This window comes from Esox lucius, chromosome 12, assembly GCF_011004845.1.
Source record: "Esox lucius isolate fEsoLuc1 chromosome 12, fEsoLuc1.pri, whole genome shotgun sequence".
NCBI lineage: Eukaryota > Metazoa > Chordata > Actinopteri > Esociformes > Esocidae > Esox > Esox lucius.
Window position 1 is genome coordinate 12,288,136 of NC_047580.1, and position 23,465 is coordinate 12,311,600.

The 23,465-nt window shown below is 41.0% G+C and overlaps 2 protein-coding genes across 2 annotated transcripts in view; both read right to left on the reverse strand.

The window, feature by feature from the left end:
• Nucleotides 1–1,928: 1,928 nt before the first annotated feature.
• top1 (DNA topoisomerase I) lies at nucleotides 1,929–19,780 on the reverse strand. Its single transcript, XM_034296108.1, has 21 exons — nucleotides 19,648–19,780; nucleotides 19,320–19,344; nucleotides 17,733–17,829; nucleotides 16,578–16,695; nucleotides 16,362–16,420; nucleotides 16,124–16,237; nucleotides 15,717–15,801; nucleotides 15,550–15,635; nucleotides 15,180–15,295; nucleotides 14,211–14,332; nucleotides 14,008–14,130; nucleotides 10,919–11,106; nucleotides 9,239–9,383; nucleotides 8,960–9,103; nucleotides 8,634–8,819; nucleotides 5,763–5,831; nucleotides 5,332–5,446; nucleotides 5,014–5,141; nucleotides 4,819–4,913; nucleotides 4,093–4,242; nucleotides 1,929–3,100 (listed from the first exon to the last, which is right to left on the reverse strand). The coding sequence occupies exons 1-21, from the start codon at nucleotides 19,678–19,680 to the stop codon at nucleotides 2,998–3,000; spliced, it is 2,301 nt and encodes a 766-aa protein (XP_034151999.1). The 5' UTR covers nucleotides 19,681–19,780; the 3' UTR covers nucleotides 1,929–2,997.
• A 326-nt stretch (nucleotides 19,781–20,106) lies between these two features.
• Nucleotides 20,107–23,465, reverse strand: part of ncoa6 (nuclear receptor coactivator 6) — a 40,009-nt gene continuing 36,650 nt past the window's right edge. The window contains exons 18-21 of the mRNA XM_034295827.1: nucleotides 22,426–22,456; nucleotides 21,433–21,474; nucleotides 20,985–21,118; nucleotides 20,107–20,856 (exon numbers count right to left, since the gene is read on the reverse strand). Of these exons, the coding sequence (XP_034151718.1) occupies nucleotides 20,810–20,856; nucleotides 20,985–21,118; nucleotides 21,433–21,474; nucleotides 22,426–22,456 (254 nt within the window). The 3' untranslated portion in view covers nucleotides 20,107–20,809. The remainder of the gene's footprint in view (nucleotides 20,857–20,984; nucleotides 21,119–21,432; nucleotides 21,475–22,425; nucleotides 22,457–23,465) is intronic.

Sequence of the window (23,465 nt, forward strand, 5' to 3'; positions counted from 1 at the left end):
ATCTGTGCTTTCTATGTCCCTCTCTATCTGCTGGCACATTGCCTGTTGTAATGATTGTCACGCTAGCTATGCTATTCCCACAGTTTCACAAACAGCTAACATTGTGGGCTTTTCAAGCAAAATAGTGTCAGAACATTACTAAGAATGATGTGACGAACAAAACATTTTGCATGATAACAGGCAGGCCATAACAATGCAAGAAAAGCATGTCCGTCTTTGTCACCACATGTTATTGTAACGGAGGACCACATTGGGTTCCACTGTGATGAGCTAAAGACAAAGAGGTTCCATTGAGCCTGCAAAGGTAAGACAAATCATTGCCTGGTAAGACTGTGGCCTGCAAAGCCCCCAGACCTCAACACATTATATAATCTTTGGGATGACAAGGAACAGGCTATGTGCTGCATGTACTGCCATCCAGTCTCTGCCTGATACCACTGCTCTGTACCAACATCCCTGTGGAATATTTCAGACCCTGTAGAATCCAGAACCACAAAAATGCAGACTGTTTTAAATGAAATTGTGTCCGAGCCAGTAGATGGGTATTCCTAATAAAATGGACAAAAAGCATAACTTTGATCAACAATATGCATAACAGCCCAAAATTGACAACTGTGGCCCAGTAAGTAGCATAGGCCTATATTGAGAAGGGCTATTGGTTAGTTATGTTAATACTAAATTGGTGCGTAGTGGTTATGCAAACTTTACGGTCATGTGAAAAATGATACCCACTCCATGGAAAGTAGTATTTTCTTTGACATATTTATGGATATGTTGAAAATGGATATGTAATCTTAACTTTAAAACTATTTACAGATAATGGTAACCAAACTTAACAAATTACACAAAGAGATTGTACTTTCTAATAATTTGTTAATGAAAAATCTACAGAAATTAATTTTCAGTTTTGAAAAATGAATACACCTCTTGCTTCAGTAGCTGATGTTTCCCCTTTGGCTGAAATAACTTAATGTAGCCATTTCTTGTAACTTTCTATCATCCTTTTACATTGACTAGGAGGAATTTTGTTCTACTCTACAGAACTGATAGGAATGACATATGGGCTTTGACTCTGCCATTTCATAATGTCCCATTTCTTTTATTTGAGCCATTATGTTGTAGATCTGCCTTTGTGTTTTGGATCATTGTTCTGTTGCAAGATACATGTTTGGTTCAGCTTCAGCATTTTCACAGATGGCCTCACATTCTCCTCAAGAATTATGTGGTACAACATGCAATTCATGCTTGACTCAATTATGACATGTTGGACAGGCCCTGAAGCAGCAAAGCAGCCCCAAACCATAATGCCTCTGCATCCATGCTTTACAATTGGTGCCTGCATTGCAGCCAACCAATTCAACCTTTGATTAATTTGTCCAGAGCATATTGTTCCAGTAGTTTTGGTCGTTACCCAGGCAAACGACAGTTGAAGACAGATGTCTTCCTTCATGACCTTCAATGTTGGCTGAGTATGCACAGTCTCTTTCTGAAAGTTGACACATGCACTTTGGCATTGATTGTGGCAAGAGGCCTGTAGATCCATTTATGTAACCCTGGGGTTCCTAGAGACTTCTATGAGAATCTTTCCGTCAGCTCTTGGGCTAAATTTGGTGGGATTGCCAATGGTTTGGACTTTTTTCCATTTATTGTTGATTCATCAGAAAGTGGAATAATGTACTTAGAATAGCTTGGAAATAGCTTTTTTTTTTACCCCTCCCAGAATCATGGGCATCAATATTCATTCTTCTGAGTGCCTCGGATAGGTCTTTTTATGTGGTTGGAATTTAGCAAAAAAATCTGTGTTGGAATATGTAATCCATAAACATATTTTCAGGGGGTGTACTTCCTTTTTGACATTACGTTATAACACTGTGTAATGCTAATTCACAGTAAAAACAGACAACAGTACAAAAGAGCAACCCATTATATTAAATTGTTGATAGATTTGTATCTAACAGCTTTTATTTTTGGCAAAATCCATATCCCTCACACATTTCTCTTTTTTAAAGAACAAGCAGTCATTTGTACCTACACAAAACAGGAGCCAGAACAGTACATTATTACAGACATTTCTTCAAGTAACATACATAATGCTTTTTATTCAGCAAAAGTAGTAAAAAGACAAAATAATAAAAGTCATAGCTATCTACAGGAGTGGGAGGCTGGGTGACAACACATAGGATATATATTTAAAAAAACACTGAACAGCGTACCAGTATGTAATGAAATCCAACAAAAAATATACATCCCTGAAATAAACAACAAAATCAAATAAACTAATACAAAACAGTCAAATTCACATTCTCTGTGCTAGAATTATACAGGCGTCATAGTGCTAGGTTGTTAACTATTGATCATACTCCTCATCATTCACCATAAACATTATCCTCTTCTCACTCCAGTTCCTTCATACAGAATTCAAAGTTCATGAATCTTTTAAATAACACACACACACATACCACTGTTCTGTCCATTGACCTTCTCACAAGGCATAAAAGTGCCACACTTTAGGGAATTCTTCATTTAATTAATTACTATTTCTATCAAAATATAGAATTTCTCCATAAATCTGATGGCTAAGATTTTGCAGTGTGAACCAATAGAAAAGCTGTGTTCTATAGTGCTTTAGCTGAGGATCTCAGAAGATGATAAAGTTGAAAGGTCCAGTCAATTGGTTTTGGTCAAACACACTTGAATACTTGGCACTGTCGAAACCCAGCATGGTGCAAATACTTGGAAAATACACTCCTTTGTTCCACATCACATTGTTCGTGAGTGTGACTGAATAAGTAAAAGCAAAGATTCTTCAACGATCCAATCCATAAGATCTGAGCTTATTTCAAAGGAGTAAGGAAGGACACGGCGCATGCTTCTAACAGGACTTTGGTCAATCGCTAAGAACTATCCTTATTTCACACGGTGGAATCAATCACATGGACTACACAGATTTCAACTGAAACAGAGAACAGAACAGGGTTAAAACTATCGTGTCGGATTCTAAAACTCGTAGTCTTCTTCAGCCATGTCGATGGCCCAGGCAAACTTCTCCCTTTGTGTTTTGTTGTATATCTTCTCAATGGGAACATCCCATTTCTTAACCCTGGAAACAAGACAGGGTGTTAGGAGTAAGAACAAATAAGGGATAGTTTAACCAAATCACACAAGTGACATGGGTTTTCTTTACCCTGTACGCAGTCTATGAACAAGGTATGTCATCTCCTCTTTTGGATAACTTTGCCTGGAGTGTCATAACACATTTGTGGTGAAAATTCCATCATAGTCACAGTACCGATATTAGCATTTTTCTTGGATAAGGTTCAATTCACTCACTAGAAGGTTTTCGGTACTTCTTGGTGATTAAGACGCAGTGTATGAAAAAGGCTGATATTGGAGCGATGACTTGAAAGGGATTTGCGTGATACTTGTTCAGAAGTTAGCAATGGGGGTGAGACTGCATACAGGTTAAGGAAAACTATCCTTTCAAAATGAGGCCATTCTCAACCCTCGGAAGAAGGCTGCACAAAAATACTTGTGTTTTTTCTCATGAATGTTTTGTCCTCATCACTGAAAACACATACAATATCAAGGATATCTGGGTGGAGGGCCCTGTTTCTTGTACTGCCTATCCCTCCATTCATACAGAAGCAGTGAGGCATTTGGCTGGGTCCGTTGCCTCTTGAGGAAGCAGCACTGTGAGGGGATGGTCCCACATACAAACCCTATTGTTCCTTGCGCCCGCACACTTTTCCTTTTTAACCGTTTTTTCTTTCTCTCTCTCTCTCCCGTCGCCCTCACTCAGCTGAACCTTTCCCACAATGCACAAGCATTTCCTGCCTTCCTTCACTACGTTTGACCACTAGTGACCCCCCCGCCCAAAATCCCCTACCCGAGACCCCCCCTCCTCCCCACGCCACCTATGAAAACATCACGTTAGCTTAGCGTTCACTGATGCTTTCTTACGCAATTACTTTAATAGCAGCTTTGTTGTGCAAAGTAACAGCAGGCCCACTTAGCACTGAATTACATTACAACTGTTATGTGGCGTCTGTGTGACATAGTAGTTGAATGTAACTCTGTGTTTATCAGTGTTACCATGCAACAGAGATGCGTGGGTCCAGGTAGTTGAGTTTAGAGGTTCCCAGGGCAATCTGCTTGTTCTCCTCCCGGTCCGTGGCCTGCATCTGCAGATTCATCAGCTGTTCCTCCAGCCTCTGTACCGCCTTTCGCTTCACCTCCACCATCCTAAAGGCACCAGACAACGTAACGGTTGACAGGACGCCTGTTCGGTGATTTGATTGGGGTTTGAAATGAGTCGATACCTGTATCTTTTTTATTGAAATTCCTTTAGTGCCTGTCCGTTTGTGTTCAATAAACATTATTTGAAACGATAAATGGAAACACCCTCTCTGCAGACAAGCTTTAATTTGATATATCTGATTATTTAACCAGTCAGTTGAGAACCAGTTTCAGTGACAACCTGGCAAAATGCATTTGCTTACAAAAAATGACCAAAAACTAAAACATAGTACATACAACATGGATAATTGAAAAAAATATATGAATCTTCAAATAACACTACATACAGGGCATAGGGGGTAGGGATGGGCTAGATAACATTTTAACACTTCAGCTAACCTTTTTCCTAACGTTTTAACCCTATTCTCCAAAAAGCATTTGTTGAAATTCCTAATCTTCTGCACACATGAATCTAACCCGTAGTGCTTTGGGAAGTGAATTCCAACATTGCTAGCATCCCATCTACAGTAGTGGAAACCACCTGGGAACAGGCCCCCAATCTGGGAAAGGTACAGAACTCACTTTTTGCTCCCGTCACCGTGTGAGGCCTTGTGCTCTGTCTTCGCCCCCTTCAGCTGTTTCCTGGCTGTCGACAGCTGTTTCTGCTTCTCATCTATCTGAGAACATTAAACACACACGGATGCACGCAAATGTACGGACACACACAAATCAGTGCATCCAAGCACACAGACACACGCACAGCTGGTTCGCTGGTACCTTGGTCTGGAGGTTCTGCATGGACTTCTCAAAGGTCTTGGGCGGTGCTCTCTGGTGGTTACACAGTATCGCCACGGCCCGGTTGGCTCGGTTGTATGACAGGATCTTAGCAGGAATGCTCTCCTCCGCTATGGATGGACACAGATGGCATTTTTAATGCTTTCGAAGGAACAACTGTGCTCGCTGCTGTTAATGTGATCGTTACTAACGCAGGCTATCCCACCGACACTGGGGTGACATTGTCATCCCTGATTGGCTAACAGACTTGTCACCCATAGGAGCTGTGTGCGTAATAGGCTGCGGAGTGCTGTCACTCACGACTGGTGAGCTCCTTGAGCTGCTGCTGCAGAGTGATGGAGGCATTGTAGGTACGGAACACTTTGGCCGTCAGGCCGTCCATCAGCTCCTGGAGGTGCTTGTTCAGAATGGAGGTCTGGAGAAAAGGGATGGAGAGGAGGAGAGATATGAACACAGAGCGAGGAGTAGTTGGGGGGGGGGGCAGTACGGAAAATGTATGCAGTCACTACTGTTGCTCTGGGAGTCAGAGCAACAGTAATTACCTCAATGAAAATGTTTGGAGGAGTGGTGGGGAGGGAGAGCTCGTCTGAAACAGTGACATTAAGACCCACTGATATATGGCCAATAAACTGTACCACGGCTATGAGCTGTGGTAGTCAATGCCTGGACCCAGCACTTAGCTGTGATATACGAGGCATATATCCCATACCACCCTATAAACAGTCTCTTACATTGAGTCGATCAAAGAGGTCGTCTTCTGGCTGTTTGTTCTCCAGGAACAGCTGCAGGTTCTTAAATACCTAACAAATAACAGAAACATTCCTTTAAAATGGAGTCTAGCTACAGTACATGTCATATTCATTAAAAACACCTAGAAGAAAATAAATATAAATGCAACACGTAAACTGTCAGTGTTTTACGAAGCTGAAATAAAAGATCCTTCCAGTGGGGACAACGCAGAGCCACTATGAAACATTCAGCTTTGTCACACAACACAACGCCAAAGATACAGCTCCGGAACAAATGAAGAGACCGCTGCACCTTCTTCTTTCCTTTCCAAAAAAGTCAAAAAGAAGGTTTTGAGTGAGAAACAGCAGGGTTAAAATTAAGAGACAACAGCAAACTGAACGCTTCTGTTCCTCAATCAAAACGTTCCTTTTCAACTTTTTTGGAAAGGAAAGAAAAAGGTGCAGTGGTCTCTTAATTCTTTCCGGGGCTTCATCTCAAATGTAGAGGGAGCAGGCATTGGGCCAGCTGACTGCAGGAATGTCCACCAGAACTGTCCCAAATAACCTAATGTCAATTTCTCCTGCATATGCTGCGGCCAACTCAGTTATAGAAGAATTTGGCAATGCATCCAACTGGCCCCTCAACCACGGGCCAGGTGTATCCACAGCAGCCCAGGACCTCAATATCCGGCTTCTTTCACTGCCATCACCTTATGTTTCAGTATGATAAATGCATGGCCCTCTGTTGCAAGGATCGGTACACAATTCCTGGAAGCTGAAAATGAGCCAGTCCTTCCATGGCCTGTGTAATCACTAGACATGTCAACCAATGAGCATGTTTGGGATGCTCCGGATCGAAGGTATGTCAAGCCATGTTCCCAGTGATATGAAATCCATGGAATGCATGGTGCATTCATATTTGTGTTTGTATTAGGGCTAGATAAATAACTTCAGGCAGTTATCTGGTATTCTAGTCAATCTTTTAGTTGTAATATTTGATTCTATGTTGTTTCCTTCCTGTTCAATATGACGAGGGCAGGTGTCATTGTCCAGGTTGTGTTTGTGTTCATGTGCCCGTGTGTGTGTACATGTGTGTGTGTTTGTGAGTGCAAGTAATGGCAGGAAACAGACCTTCCCAAGAAGCAGAACTAACGGAAAGGCCTTCACGGCCTGGATCACCTGTCTATACAAACATCCTCTAAGCCGTGTGTCTCACACACACACACACACACACATGTGACTTACAAACCTACCTACATCTGATCTATTGATTTAGAAAGAGGCAAAGACCTCCAGTCTCTTCCGATCCATTTTAGAAAATGATCAATTAGTTGTGACAATAAATTTTTGGATTGTGTAGGGTATATTAAAAAAAAAAAAAAAATGTGCATTGTTCGTAATAAATCATTTGTGTGTACCCCTTTAAGAGTCTTGCAAATCTGCAGCTGTTTTTTTCTCTGATAAAATAGGTCTTTAGTTTTGAATGGTGTGAGCTAGAGATATAGCTGTTTTCTGCATTGTGAATGTGCAACCATGACCACAAAGCCACACTCTGTTACACAGTGGCCCTGGAATTCATTCAGACCCCTCCACTTTCTCCACATTCGGCTATGTTAAAGATACATTCATAATTGATTAAATACTGTTTTTTCCATCAGTCAACACACAAAACCCCATAATGGAACACCAAAAAATATTTTTTAGAAATATAGCTCTGGAAAAATTTAAGAGACCACTGCACTCTGTTCTTTCCTTTCCAAAAAAGTTGAAAAGGAAAGTTTTGAGTGTGGAACAGAACGGTTGAAATTAAGGCACCACTGCAAATTGAACGCTTCTGTTCTTCACCCAAAACTTTCTTTTTCAACTTTTTTTGGAAAGGAAAGAAAAAGGTGCAGTGGTATCTTAATTTTTTCCGGAGCTGTAAGTGCCAATTTATTGAACATTTAAGACAGAAATATTTCATAAGTACATAAGTATTCTGTCTCTTGTCAAAGTAAAAGCCATGAAGTCAAAGGAACTCTTTGTAGACCTCTGAGATAGGACTGTGTAAAGGCCCAGGTCTGGGGAAGGTTATAGAAAAATCACCCAAAAAGACTCAAAGCTGTGATCGCTGAGAAAGATGCTTCTACACTGTACTGATTGAAGGGTCTGAATACTTATGAAAATTAGCTATTTCAAATTTTGTTCTTCAATAAAATGGCCTGTGTTTCCAAATAATTTTTGTTTTTCATTATGGGATATTGTGTGTAGAATGTTGGCAAACAATGACTATAATCAATTATAAACGGAAGGCACTATAGCTAAGCCTAATCAGAGTTGCCTGTGCTAATCACTCTCACAGGCAAAGTTAATGATACAATTACTAGCTTGTGATGCTTGCGCCTTAAATGATACAAATATATCAACAGGCTCAACAAGCTGGACCTGAAACAACAATACAGATGAAACACGTTGGTGTGACAAAGTTGTCTCTTAATCAATATCCTCTTCCCTCCTTCAATTTCTCTCCTCCTCCCCTCTACTCCAGCTGTCCCGCTTCTCCTTTACTCTCCCCCTTGTCTGGCTACCCAAAATCATTTTTCAAGCCAAACATTTAATCACCCGAAGTCTGGAACTGACTCCCGCTCAGATGATAACTACAACGCAAACATTGGATTCTGATTGATTAAATTTGATCCGATTACTGTCAACATAATTTCGTCCAACCCACAACTTCCACAATGTAGTGTCAGACTGAAGAATTTAGCAAAAGATAGAGAGCCAGAAGTATTCAGACTTGTGGAACTCTCCTCTTTCCACTTGCCCTTCCCTACTCCCCCTCCTCGTTCACACACTATGGCCATCCATATCCCTCCTCCCCTCCCCCCTCCTCACCCGTTTCTCCACAGGCATCTTGTTGTAGTATCTGATGGAGTCCTTCCCCAGGAAGTCAAACTCCACCACGTACTCCTGGTCGTCCATTTTGGGGTACAGCTTGATGTGTTCCACCCTGAGAGAGCAACAGCCGACAGTGTCAGCCGTCTCCCCCTCCTCCTTCTCGTTCCCTGCCCTCAGGGCCAGCTACGGGACACACCAGAGGAGAGAAGTGGTGTTTCGAGTATTCATGAACGTATAAAAGTGTTGCATTGGTGGAAGCTCAGTAACCTTTCTTTCACCTATCCAGTCACACCCAGACAAGAGGTTTAGTTTTTACCCTTTACCTTGTCTATGAAGTAGAGAGCCACGGCCCTCTGTCGGATCCTCATCTCTTTAGACTTCCAGTCGTCTCGGTACTGGGCCCTCAAGCGATCCACACATTTCTTCAGCCTTCGTGCCGTCTCATACTTCTGCCAGTCCTTCTCCCCCTACACACAGACAGGATAGTGTGTCACTCTTATTAAATCAATGGTTAGCAAGACAGGTTTACAAGTTGGGACTTTTGAGCTAAAATGACATTTCGGATAGATGTGAACGAAGCGTCTATTTAAGGTTTTTAGTACCTTGATTCTGGAGCTGGGGTTGAGCATGATGTACTTGATAGAACCCTGGATGTTCTCAGTCCACGACACCAGCCATGTGACCTTGTTGTCATGACGAACTTCCTTCCAGCGCGTGCCCTGGGGCGGTTTGGGATGCTTGGAGTCCCTTAGGGGGAAAGATGAAATAGTACAGAGAGAGAAAGATTCTACATTGGGTTGAAGGGCCTAAGTTACAGTATTTATTAACAATGATTTCATTGTTTCAGAGGTCTGGCCAAACACAATTCCTAGGTGACAACTGTGACCCAAATGTTTGACACTGTTCACAAACCAGTTTTTATAAGAAAACACAATAAATTGTTTTATAGTTCAATTCCTGCAATTTTACTCATTCTGTGTTCATGGGACACCAAGGAATTAATCCCGACATAGGTTCTTTATTATAAAGTAAGAATATCTTAGCTATCGCAGTATTGTCTTTGCTATACCTGCAACAAAACTCCAGCATGTGTCCATCATAGCTTCTTCTCCATCTTTGTTTTCAAACACAGAGCTAATTTATTTTTAGAAAAGTCATTGTTATGGCTGATCAAAACTCTTACTCTGATGGCTCTGGCTCTTCCATGGCAAACAAATCACAACCAAACAATGCCACACAGACCGGGTGGGGGGGGGGGGTTCTTTGGAGAGAGAATCAGAGGCCAGCTTGTACTTTTATTGTTTTCACCACTGAACTGGACTAGCAACGATACGCACGCGCACACACACACACACACACACACACACACACACAGACAACTGAGCCTAGGGCTACAGGGACAGGAAGACGACCTTTGATAGACTGCGTGTGTGTGGACATAAACAACCACATGGTCAGGACCATCACACACACAAAGACAAACAAACCCAAGCAAACACACACACACGTGCCAGAAGAATCAGGACAGTACAACAAGCAAAGACATACACCCCCCCGGCTAAAAATATCAGCAGCAATCACAACAAAGCAGTGATGCAGGGGATGCAGGGGGCGATTTGAAGGGGAGGGGGTACCGCATGCAGGGGAGGGAAAGGAACAAAAGAATTTGGTGTACAGTGGGAGGATACAATATAAGGAGAGGGGTGGAAGACAGAAACAAACACACACAGATATTAGGACTTCACTTGCAATGGAAAAATGTGTGGTGTCAGAAATATACATCAAACACAATAACCTTTTCTCTCAGCAGAACACAAAGCCAATATCAAGCCACGGCACAACTTGACTAGTGGTGGTTTCCAACCAAGAACCTACAACAGCTCTTTTGCAGTGAAGTTGTGAGGGTCGTCCATGACAGACGGGTTCACCCGCAAGAGCTGACCACTAAAATGCGTAGTGGTATACTGAGACACCTTGTGGTAGGAACACAAAACCACAGTACAGGGAGCCAGATAGCCCACGGATGCATAATTCAGAAGCATCACGTCACCATTTCCACACCCCACAGGGAGAGGAAGCTCAATGAACAGGAGGTGGAGGATTAAAGAATGAGACCAACCTGGTTAATGCAGATTAATACAATCTTTGACAAAACTACATTCCATCATTCCATTATTTTCCATTCTTTTCAACAGCGAGCCTTCCCTCTACCAATAATGGTGTATACGTGATGAATCAATGGTAATAATGATGATGATAACCAAAGAGATGGGGAAACTCACTTGCTGCAGTTGATGATTATGTCTTCCGGGCGGATGCGACGTTTCAGCATGCCCATCTTTGGGTGGTCACCCCGACCCCTAAACAGGCCGGGAGGCTCGATGCGGAAATTTCCAATTCGCTCCTTGTGGTTGTCCATCACACAAAAGCCATACTCCTGGAGGATACGCTCATTCTCCTCTCTGATTTTCTGGAAAACATTGGATTACCATTGGAGCATGTGGGTTTATGTTATATGTGTATTTATAAATCAGGTGGTTTGAATCCTGAATGCTGATTGGCAAATACCACAGGTATGACATCACCGTATTTTACCAATATACCACGACTAATGTGCCTAAGGACAGATCTTAGCTGTTTGCCATATACCACACCACCTTTTGCCTTATTGTTTAAATACAAACAGTAAGTCATTCAAGGGTTTCTCATCATTTGTTATTATTTTTCACATTATAGAATAACACTGAATACATCAAAACTGTGAAATAACACAAATGGAATCATATGAAGAAAAGTTGTTACATTTATATTTTAGATTTGTACAAAGTAGCGACCCTTTGCCCTGATGACTGCTTTGCACACTCTTTGCATACTCTCAAACAGCTTCCTAGGGTAGTCACCTGGAATGCATTTTTATTAAGGTGTGCCTTATTAAAAGTGAATTTGTGGAATGTCTTTCTTTCTTTCTTAATACGTTAAGGTGGGTATACTGAAGGTGACACGGCAGTGTGGGTATACAGATGACCATAAATATCTCTGTACTGTTGTAGGCATCTCAAATAAGCAAAAGGAAATGTCAGTCCATCATAAATTGAAGACATGAAGGTCTTTTGGTTTGAGGTTACAATCGCAGTGAGACGCTGAGTGGGTGAACATACAATCTCCACATGTATGGTTCCCACCATGAAGCATGGATGAGGTGTGATGGTGTGGGGTTGCTTTGCTGGTGACACTGTCTGTGATTTATTTAGAATTCAAGGCACACTCAACCAGCATGGCTACAAAAGCATTCTGCAGTGATACACCATCCCATCTGGTTCGCTTAATGGGGCTATCGTTTGTTTTTCAACAGGAAAATGACACAAAACACACCTCTAGGCTGTGTAAGAGCTACCTGACTATGGAGAGTCATGGTGCTGCAGACACGACCTCCACAATCACCGACCTCATCCCAGTGGAGATTGTTAGGGATTAGTTGGACTGCAGGGTGTAAGAAAAGCAGCCAACAGTTGCTTAGTATATGTGGGAACTCATTCAAGACTGTTGGAAAAGCATTCCAGGTCACTACCTCATGAAGCTGGCTGTGAGAATGCCAAGAGTGTGCAAAGCTGTCATCAAGGAAAACAGTGGCTACATTGAAGAATCTCAAATATAAATGTATTTGGATTGTTTAAAAATAAAGAAATACCCTAGAATGAGTAGGTATGTTCAAACTCGAATGGTGTTGTATATATTAGTGTGATACATGTGTACAGTTGTGCTCATAAGTTTGTATCCCCTGGCAAAAATTTTGAACTTTTGTTATTGATTTTGAAAATATGACTGCTCATGCAAACAAATGTTTATTTAAGGATAGTGAACATATGAAACCATTTATTATCATAGTTTTTTGGCTCCTTTTTAAATCATAATGATAACAGAAATCACCCAAATGTCCCTGATCAAAAGCTGATATACCCTTGAATGTTTGGCCTTGATACCGACACGCAAGGTGACACACACAGGTGAAAATGGCAATTAAAGGTGAATTTCCCACACATGTGGCGTTTTAAAGTGCAATGAGTGTCTGTGTATAAAAAGTCAGTGAGTTTGTTAGCTCTCACATGGATGCACTGAGCAGGCTAGATACTGAGCCATGGGGAGCAGAAAAGAATGGTCAAAAGATCTGCATAACAGGTAATGGAACTTTATAAAGATAAAAAAGCATATAAAAAACCTTGCCAATGCCAGTCAGTACTGTTTAATCAATTATTAAGAAGTGGAAAATTCTGGGATCTCTTGATACCAAGTCAAGGTCAGGTAGACCAAGAAATATTTCAGCCACAACTGCCAGAAGAATTGCTCGGGATACAAAGAAAAACCCACAGGTAAAACTCAGGAGAAATACAGGCTGCTCTGGAAAAAGACGGTGTGATTATTTAAAGGAGCACAATACGATGATACTTGAACAAAAATTAGCAGCATGGTCAAGTTGCTAGAAAGACTGCGCCAATGCCACAAAAAAGCCTAGTTACAATATGCCCGACAACACCTTGCCACGCCTCACAGCTTCTGGCACACTGTAATTTGGAGTTACGAGACCAAAATAGAGCTCTATGGTCACAACCAGAGGGGTCAACAAGGCCTATAGTGAAGAGAATACCATCCCAACTGTGAAGCATGGTGGTGGCTGACAGATGTTTTGGGGGTGTGTGAGCTCTAAAGGCATGGGGAAACTTGTGAAAATGTATGGCAAATGCAACATGTTATCAGAAAATACTGGAAGACAATTTGCATTCTTCTGCACGAAAGCTGCGCATGGGACACTCTTGGACTTTCCAGCACGACAATGACCGTAAGCACAAGACCAAGTTGAGCCCTCCAGTGGTTACAGCAGAAAAAGGTGAAGGTTCTGGAGTGGCCATCACAGTCTCCTGACCTTAATATCATGGAGCCACTCTGGGGAAATCTGAAACGTGCGGTTCATGCAAGGCGACCATAGACTTTGCATGACCTGGAGGCATTTTGCCAGGACGAATGGGCAGCTATACCACCTGCAAGAATTTGTGGCCTCATAGACAATTATCACAAACGACTGCACGCTGTCATTGATGCTAAATGGAGCAATACACAGTATTAATAACTAAGGATATGCAGACTTTTGAACAGGGGTCAGTTAATTTTTTTCCCTTGTTGCCATGTTTTGTGATTGTGCCATTCTGTTATGACCTACAATTGAATGTGAATCCCATAAGAAATAAAAGCCGTGTTTTGCCTGCTCACTCATGTTTTCTTTACAAATGGTACATAAATTACCAATTCTCCAAGTGTATGCAATCCCACTTTTGAGCACAACTGAAAGTATGTACACGTGTACTTTCTCAGGCCTCACCAGTTTCTCCTCTTTGGACATCTGTTTCCGGGCCTCTGATTGAGCTTTGAAGTACTCACTCATCTCGGTGAAGTTACACTTGGTTAAATCCGTGATCTTTGATTTCTCCTCTGATGTCATTTCCTGGGGTTAAAGGACAGAACAGATTATTATTTATTTTAAAAAAAAATGGGAAAATTCCACCGGATGAAGAGAGGCGGTACCTTTCTCCAGTCTTTGTAGAAGTTCTTCCTGAAGATGTCCTTGGTGGTATACTCATGGTCCAGCATCTTGGCGAAGAAAGTAGCAACCTCCTCTGCTGCAGCACTGAGCTTCATGGGCTTACCTAAGAGAAAGGGAGAGAAACAGGGAAAGAGAGAACGAGAAGAAGACGGAGAGAACAAGGGGAAGTGAGGAAAAAGAGAGAGAGAGAATAAAGAAGAAAGAAAGGGGAAATGAAGAGGAGAAAACAGAGTAAGAGAAAGGGAAAGAGTAAGAAACACAGAAGTAGATATAAATAGGCAGTGCTTGACCTCGGCTAGAATAAGTGCAGGAACTGCCAAATCAAACATTAGACTATGTTCATCAAAATGTATGTGTAAATAAGGCTTGTTCAGTAAAACGAAATGCAGTTAGCATCTAACCAGAAGTGCAAGTAGAAGAGGGACAGAAGTATTTACATATGTTAAGTAAATGTATATTACAAGTGGAATGTATAGATGTGTAATGAAGGCAAATGCAGCACAAATGGCAATACTAAATGGGCAATTAAGGCAAATAGGTGAGGGAAGAAAATGTCCAAGTATTAAGTATAGTTTATGTTAAGTGGAAAAATAGTTTTGTGGCAGCAATGAGGTCCCTGAGGTAATTAATATGTAACAACTGTTAAAATGCACGTACAATGGTAATTCTAAATGTGCAAAGAGGCAAATTGAATGTGCAAGGTGCATGTGCAATTGAAATACAGGGATAGCAGAAGTGAGGTTCCTGAGGTAGACACGTACCTGTAACAACTGAAAACTTCCATTATCAGACTTTGCAAGGCAGTGTCAGAGTAGTACAAAGGGAGTTGTGCAACAAGGAACCGGAACGGTGTTTGCTAAAATTAGAAGTACCGGAACGTTGGGTTGAAGGTACCAGACCGGCCCAAGTCAAGCACTGTAAATAGGCCATAACTTTTTAACATAACTCACCATCGTAAAAAAATCTGACATGGCCAGGAAGTGGTTCATATGGAGGAGCAAGAACAGGTCCCTTGTGTTCCAGAAACCTCCATTTGGAGCCGTCAGTGGCCCTCTCCTCCTCCCACCTACACCCCGAAACAAGATGGATGACGACATGTTTATGAAATAAATGACTAATTCAAAGTAGAAACCATGCATGATTGTCGTTTTTTTATGGTACCCACAAGAATCGAAGGAGTTCATTTACATTGACATTTCAGTCATTTAGCAGATGCAATTATTTAGAGCTACTCACAAGAGCAATTAGGGTTACCTGTCTTGCTCAAGGACAGAACTGTGATGATCTGCAGGAGTCAACCAATCCTCACAAACATCTCACCATTTCCATTTCTCTTCTGGTTCCTTCTTGACTTTCTTGGATTCCGCTCCAGCTTTCTTGTCTTTTGTCTTCTTAGGTTTTATGTCCTGACCGAGACAAATTAAATACATGGTATCAACAAGGGAAGCAAAGAGGCTATCCAACCTCAGCAGAGAACTTCAACTCACCTCTTCTTCATCTTCATATTCCTGTTTTCTCTTCTTCAGCTTTTTTCCATTCTCGGTCTTGATTTTTTTGGGCTTGTACTCAAATCTGAACAATATACAACCATCATAGGTTTTAAGCATGTTCAAAAAGGGTCTTGGTTTTATTTGATTATTTTCTTCAAAACTGCAGTCAGGAACAATTCATAAGGTGGACATATCATAACAAAGTCAGTAAAACATTTGAAATCTATAAATCTTAATACATTTCTGTATCAATTTCCTGTGTGTTGGTCTTCCTGATTGGCACTACAGACATGGAAAGAGCCAATGCTCTGCCCGCTGCAGGGAGAGACTTCCTGTTTGCTGCTGAACCGTGCCCTATTAGAACAAGACTTAGTAAGAGGCATTAGAATGTTGTGCTCACTCACTCCTCCTCAACTCGCTCTCTCTTTAAAGTCTTGTTATGTTTGGGAGAGGGGTAGCCGTTGTCTTCCGCTGGTTCGCTTTTAAAGGCAGAAGGGCTGGGACTGCTCCGCCTCTCCCTGTGGGACACATTCAAAATATCGCTATCTATAACCATTCTTAAGGTTAAGAGTTACAGTACTTATGAATGCTTATAGTTTCAATTCCAAAGAAAAAAGAACCGTCTATTCTGTGTCCATTTACCTCGTGTGTCCGTTCTCTTTGTCTTTCTTGGGCTTGCTCTCAACATGGGATGATTTGACCTGTGATAGAAGTAGGGAGGTCTAGTGTTTTAAGCTGCCATCTCTAGGAAACACAATGCTGCAGCATGGGTATGAATCTATCCCACTGCTAGTTCAGCACACTGCTCAATACAAAAAACACAATTCCAGAAAAAAATCTAATCTTCAGAAAACAAACCTTTTCCTCTCTCCTCTTATCCTTATCCTGTTTCTCCCTGTGTCTCTCCCCACTCCCATCAAAGTTTTTCACCTTGTCCTTGTCTCTGTGCTTCTTATCTGAGTGCTCCCTGTGTTCACTGAGAGACAACACAGGAGAGGTCAGGGGTGAAAGGTTGTTGGATAGGGGTGAAATGAAACAAAGACACACAGACACAAAGGATTCTGGTAAAAGAGAGTTCTTATACTAAATAAAGACTACAATACACAACCTGGGCAAACCCACATCAAACAAGGCAGGAAAATTACACGTAGCATTTTTAAATGGCTGATTTTAAATTCAAGGCTTTGTACAACTAACTATTCAAATCCCAGCGATTCTTATAAAAATTCTTAAATAGCATGATATTTCTGTAACCATTTTTATACACAGACTAAAATCCTACTATTTTGCCATGTCACCATTTTCAAAACAGTGTTTTCATCTAACAGTTACAATTAGACTAAAGCGTCAGATTATTGAAATTTCAAGTTAACTTCACTCTTTTTCAGGGTTAATGGAACATTTCCAGGGACACTGAAAAAAAAAATCTTCCACATTTTGTTTTTGAATCAAGCAAATAATCTTCCAATGTGGTTGTAACAAGACTGAAAATTCTGAAAACAAGCTTCATAGTCTTACTCTTGGAATAAGACATTTCAACTTTTACAGTCTGAAAACAAGAACATCAGGCTCATTCAGATTTGTCATTGTGTCTGAATGACACTTTATAACTTATGTAGATTTTCTTTGTTTGATTGAAGCATTTTTCTCTTACTACTCAGTTTTTTTAATACATATTTCTGAGGAATCACTTTTTGCAGTGCAGTTACCAAAAACAGGGACTTAAGTCCAGAGTCAACAGACATAAGTCCAGAGTCAACAGACTTAAGCAGATAATTCCTGTGGTTAGTCCCAAAACCACATATGAAGCATGAATAAAATATGTATATTTATCACCAGACCTGTGATGAGAATGGACTGTGTGTCCAGAGAGGACAAGATGAAAAGTAATCTGAGAAACTCTCAGCGGGACTGAGAAGACAATAGCAAGCCTTTGATCCATGGGATTATTCACTTTAAAAAGTGAGATGAGGAAAAGACAGAGAGAGTAAAAGGAAGGTGTAGGCAACATACCTATTGCTGTGCTTGACTTTCTCTCGCTCCTTATCTTTTTTTTGCTCTTTGTGACGGAGCTCTTTATCTTTGTGCTTGTCCTTGTGCCTGTGAGTGTCTGGAAGAGAAGTTCAGGGACAGACTCATTTAGTAGCCTTCATAAGGACTGTAACCCAACATTATAGGGTCTACCGAGCGCAGAGTGTATGTACATGCAGACTGCAGGGTCACCCATCATTTTAGGGTGTTTAATATTAAACTTTAAATCAGACACTCCATAACAGTCCTTAACTGCCAAATGTTGTTCAAAATGAGTAGGCTGGAATTTTGAATGTCTATGTAGTTATTGTTTAAATATACCATTTAGTTTATAATTTACTGTAAAACAGAGGTGTCTAAACTTTTTGGCTTGAGGACCACATCAGGATTTTGAAAATCAGTGGAGGGCTACCCTTATTTATTTATATACTTTGCAGATATATATTTGCATGGCAGTTATTTAAACAAGTCTATCATTTTTATTACTAACCTCCTATGTAGTTTTAGACTTAAAATTGAAAGGCTATCCTATTCCAGGTGCATTAATGCAAATCAAAAAATAATTTGGGTCAGAGGTAATGCACTATATTGGGAATAGGAAGCTGCCTTTTTCAGTATTCATAGTTTCTATAACACCTCAATAAGTGAAATCTGGTCATTTTCTTTGAGTGAAGTAAATTGCAATTTTATTTTATTCCACCGAGTGATATGGGACAACTGCTAATTAGGAGTGACTTATCAGGGAGTATGGCTTATCAGTCTTGATCTTGAACAAGGTGCACCTTGTGGCGCCCATTCATCTTTGTAGTGAATCAATAAGACAATAATTCATCACTGTCATATCATTATCCTATTCTCGTGACTCTTTAAACATTTTAACAATAAAATGTTGAGCTGTAAAAAGGTGTGTGCAGGTTACTTAAGAGCCCCGATTCCCCAACCTATTCGTTGAAATGGGCATTATTACGTTGGCATAATTCCAGTATGATTTCCAAAAAACATGTCCAAAGTTGCCTAACAAATGCAACAATCTATAACAATATTTAAAACATGCATTTTAAATAGAGCAACTATTTTGACAAAGGTAATGTAGTGGCAGTAATGTCTGCAGCGATTTTGCAAGCCATAGGTGGGAGAGGCAGATAAGAGCCCAGCTCTAGCCTCCATATCACGGCCAACTGTTCCATCAGTGCTCGGCGCACTGTCTGCTAGATATAGAAAAAGAAAATGGCGCAGAGACTAAGTCCTCAACCATAATGTCACCACTTTCGGCTACAAAATTATAAATGTTTGCACCACAAGATGGGTATGCAATAGCCTGTTTGAGAAACACAGTGTAAAGCGCTACCAGAATATATCCTCAGATCGAAATATTATTGGTCGAAAGACTAATTTAAAGGCCCTCTTTTGGAACAATAGCTGCAAGAGAGTGGAGGAGAAGGGACTTAGTCTCTGGGACGCCATTTCTGTCCTCAACTAACAGCTAAGGAGTAACAGTAGACAGAGGTACCGAGATGAACACAAGCAAAACCATGATACACTATTTATCCACATCCAAAGACAACTTACCATTGGCTCGAGACCCAGAATTGGCCTGCAAAATGTACAAAAATATGAATATTTTTTCTTAAAATGTTTCTCTAATTCATATATCCCGGGAGGAATGAAAATGGCAAGTTTCAACATTGGAATATAATGAACAATTATTCACATAACCAATCGATCGTAAGTAGCATTTTAAATAAAAGTTGTCTTCACATTGACAACTTATTAAACTAACTGACATCTATCGCAATCATGCAAACAATGTGATTTTATCAATATCTTGTCAACTAAACCTATTGTCACATAATGCAATTAACTATTTACTTCATATCAAAACGCATAATAACACTACCTGAGAGTCTCTTGGACCATGATCTCCGCTCATTGTTAATTTGCTTAATTGTAAAGCAAAAACACAAGACAGATGCCTAAGGTAAGAGGATGAGGTTGACAGAGTAGTCTAGATAGACTGTGGAATGGAGTCGATGCGCACTGAGCACAAGTCCGAGTTTTTGGCAACTGCGCATGCTCAAATTCATACAAATAATGAAAAACAATGTTGCCTACAGTCCTACATGGTTCCTCCCTTCAGTAGAACATGTTCACAGTTTCTGGTAAGACCATAGAATAAACATAGAAACCAGTTAGAAATACAGGAACTATGAATGATATGGTCAATAGCAAGCCTGCAATGCAACCACAATTTAATCATATTCATGCATCCCAATCTAGTTCTTTAACTTCTCTCCAGAATGTCAACAGTACAACTTAAAAAAATTCAACACATTAAACCACTTCAATACAAGACAAATAAGTAGTAGAAAATTTAATTCAGTTTTACAACATAATTATACAATTGAGTCACATTTATCAGTCTTCACATGATTAATCCAGCATAAAAAACTAAAAACTAAAGGGCACGCACACACGCACGCACACTCGCTACAACCTCACATGATAGCAGGACAAAACATCAACAAATTATTTGCAAACAGTTATCTGTACATTTTCTCCATTCAGGGGTAGTTTAGCCATTTTTACATGAGGCCTTATTTTCACTTTATGTGCTTGTAGTTGATCCCCAAAAACAGTTTATATATTCCTTCGATACAGAGAAAATTGGTTGTCAAATTTTGCTTAGTGGTCACAAGCCATTGACTACAATGCAAAATGGAAGTATGTTATCATGTTATAACATTATATAAAACACTCAAACTCAAATTACAACATAAGCTCATCTGGATAATGTCTGCGTCTTTTGTTTATTCCAATAGTTGTAGTGAAAACAGCATTTCAACTTTCTAGTGCAGAGACATATGCCAAAATAACATTCCGATGTAATGTGAGCTTGTTGTGTTTTGCACCTTTATAACATAATTAGAAAGAATGAAAGTAGGACCACATGTGAAAGGGGAAACATACTTAAATTCATAAATCAGGAGAACAGTAGCTCATCAAATGATTGACAGAGAAAAATGAATGTACATTTGAGTCCACAGGGTTTTATTCTGTGGTCATTTAGACTTCCTTCTCTTAGCCTGGGTAGGGCTGGCACCCGTCTCTGAAGACAAAGGAACAACATTTAGCTACAAGACCTTTAAATGTGAACGGGCGTTTTCATCTTAAATCAGTGGGACGCGTTTCTGATCTGTATGGTATGTGTCTGATTGAGTGTGTGTGTGTGTGTACCTTTAGTAGCGGCACTAGCTCCAGGCCTGGCCGGTCTCTTCCTCTGCATGCTGTCTGCCACGGTCTCCTCGTCCACCTCCTTGTCCGCCCGCGAGCTCCGTCTGCTAGGACCCTTCGGCTTCTCCACGGCAACCCTGACAGATGCCCAACAAAGAAAACAGAGCCACAGACACGGCAAGAAAGAGGGGATAAAGAAAAGGCAGGAGTCAAATTATTTCAAAAATCTATAAAGGAAGGAGGTAACTCCACAGAAGCTCCTCAGCAAAAGATGAAATACCACTCCGGTATTCCTCAGCTGGGAAAACCGTTTCAGACTGGGCTGTTTTTCCTCGTCTACCACAGATACTGTCCGTCTTCACACCAAACGGTATCCGATAGATAACAAAATGGTGGACACGACAGGGCGGCTGCACGTGTCCTGGCAGCGCTCAAACGTGTAAATACATACCTTGGGACTAAGTTGACGGGCGTCTTTCTTTTCTTTGCCCATCTGTGATAGAAGTGGAAAAAGAGCGGTAAACTAAGCTGTGACGATGCTGAACAAACATGGCTTTAGTCCCCCAACATACTCTTAATGATAAAATCTCACACCCAAAACAAATCATTAGACATGGCTATATTTATACTCAATGTGTAAAGTGAAGTTCTTAGTGAGCTAGTACTCATATCACTGTCTGATGTACATTAGACTGGATATTCTTAAGCTTGTGGCTGTTCGGCTTGCAAACCCATTCCATTAGGCTCCTGAAGAAGAGCTCTGGTGCTCACGTTGCTTCTTGAGGCGGTTTGGAACAAGTGAGTGTTGCAACCAGCGATAGACAAGTTTTACGCACTTGTGTGGCCTATTACTTGGCGGCTGAGCGGTTGTTGCACCTAGAGGTTTCCACTTGACAATAACAGCACTTACAGTTGACTAGGGCATAAAGGTCAGGAACTCAGTTTCTATGACAGTGCCACGTCGAAAATCACTTAGCTCATCAGTACGGCCATCCTACTGCCAATGTTTGTCTATGGAGATTGCATGGCTGTGCACTCGATTTTATTCACCTGTTAGCCGTAAGTTGCTGAAATAGCAGAATCCACTAAATTGAAGGTGTCCATATCTTTCTGGCTATGTAGTGTAGTTTGCATGCTAAGCATACATACCAGTGCGGAGGCCGGCGAGGCTCATGGGATTTCCTCATGTATCCCACTGCCCAGGCCAACCAAATGAACTTCCTGAGTTTCATTGGAGTTATAAATGTCCAAGCATTTCTGTTTACAAACATGGCACTTGGGACTAGGCCAACTACTAAAAAAAGATATAGGAAAACTGATAACCTTTAAAAAAGGAAATATGTTAGCCCAATTGCTCCTGTAATATGTAACGCATTTTATTCCCTACTGATGTTTATCATAAGGTTTCATTTCCTTAGTTTGAAATATGTTTTGAAAACCTCACCCTTGCTCGGATATAGTTGCACCATCTTCTGCTGCAGAAGGGGAAAAAAAACTGTTATTAAATATTGCAGAAAGAAGCATGTTATGGCCACAGCATACAGCGTATCATAGTTCTGATCCCGGAGCTGTACATATCTAAGGCTTGAAAATTAATAATGCATACAGTACTTTAATGCCCTTGAGTATTGCTTAATATTACATGGTACATTCATGGAATACCGCTAATATCTGTGTAACGTTTTTCATTTACACCGATCAGCAATAACATTATGACCACCTGCCTAATATTGTGTAGATCCCCCTTTTGCCACAAAAACAGCCCTGACCCATCAAGGCATGGATTCCACTAGACCCAGAAGACCATTGCCCAAAGAGTCACACTGCCTCTGTTGGCTTGCCTTCTTCCCGTAGTGCATCCTGGTGCCATGTTCTCCAGGTAAGTGACACACACGCACCCGGCCATCCACAGGATGTATAAGGAAATGTGATTCATCAAACCAGGCCACCTTCTTCCATTGCTCCATGGCCCAGTTCTGATGCTCACGTGCCCACCGTAGGCGCTGTCAGCAGTGGACAGGGGTCAGCATGGGCACCTTGACTGGTCTGCAGCTCCATAGGCAAAAAACTGTGATGCACTGTGTGTTGACACCTTTCTATCAGTACCAGCATTAACTTTTTCAGCAATTTGAGCTACAGTAGCTTGTCTGTTGGATCGGACCACACGGGCCAGCCTTCACTCCCCACATGTATCGATATGCCTTGGACCACCCATGACCCAGTCCTTCCTTGGACCACTTTTGATAGGTACTGACCACTGCAGACCGGGAACACCCCACAAAGGCTGCAGTTTTGGAGATGCTCTGACCCAGTTGTCTTGTAGTCACAATATGGCCCTTGTCAAATTCATTCAGATCCTTACGCTTCCTGTTTCTAACACATCAACTTTGAGAACAGAATGTTCACTTGCTGGCTAATATATCCCACCAGCTGACAGGTGTCATGATAATGAGATTATCAGCGTTATTCACTTCACCTGTCAGT

What these genes read in the sequence shown, in the direction of transcription:
- top1 (XM_034296108.1), bottom strand. Translation starts at nt 19,680, where the DNA reads ATGAGCGGAGATCATGGTCCAAGAGACTCTCAG. An exon ending in ATAAGAGGAGAGAGGAAAAG is followed by an intron (nt 16,421 to 16,577) that starts GTTTGTTTTCTG and finishes CTTCTATCACAG; the next exon opens with GTCAAATCATCCCATGTTGA. An exon ending in TGTCAGATTTTTTTACGATG is followed by an intron (nt 14,333 to 15,179) that starts GTGAGTTATGTT and finishes CCTTTCTCTTAG; the next exon opens with GTAAGCCCATGAAGCTCAGT.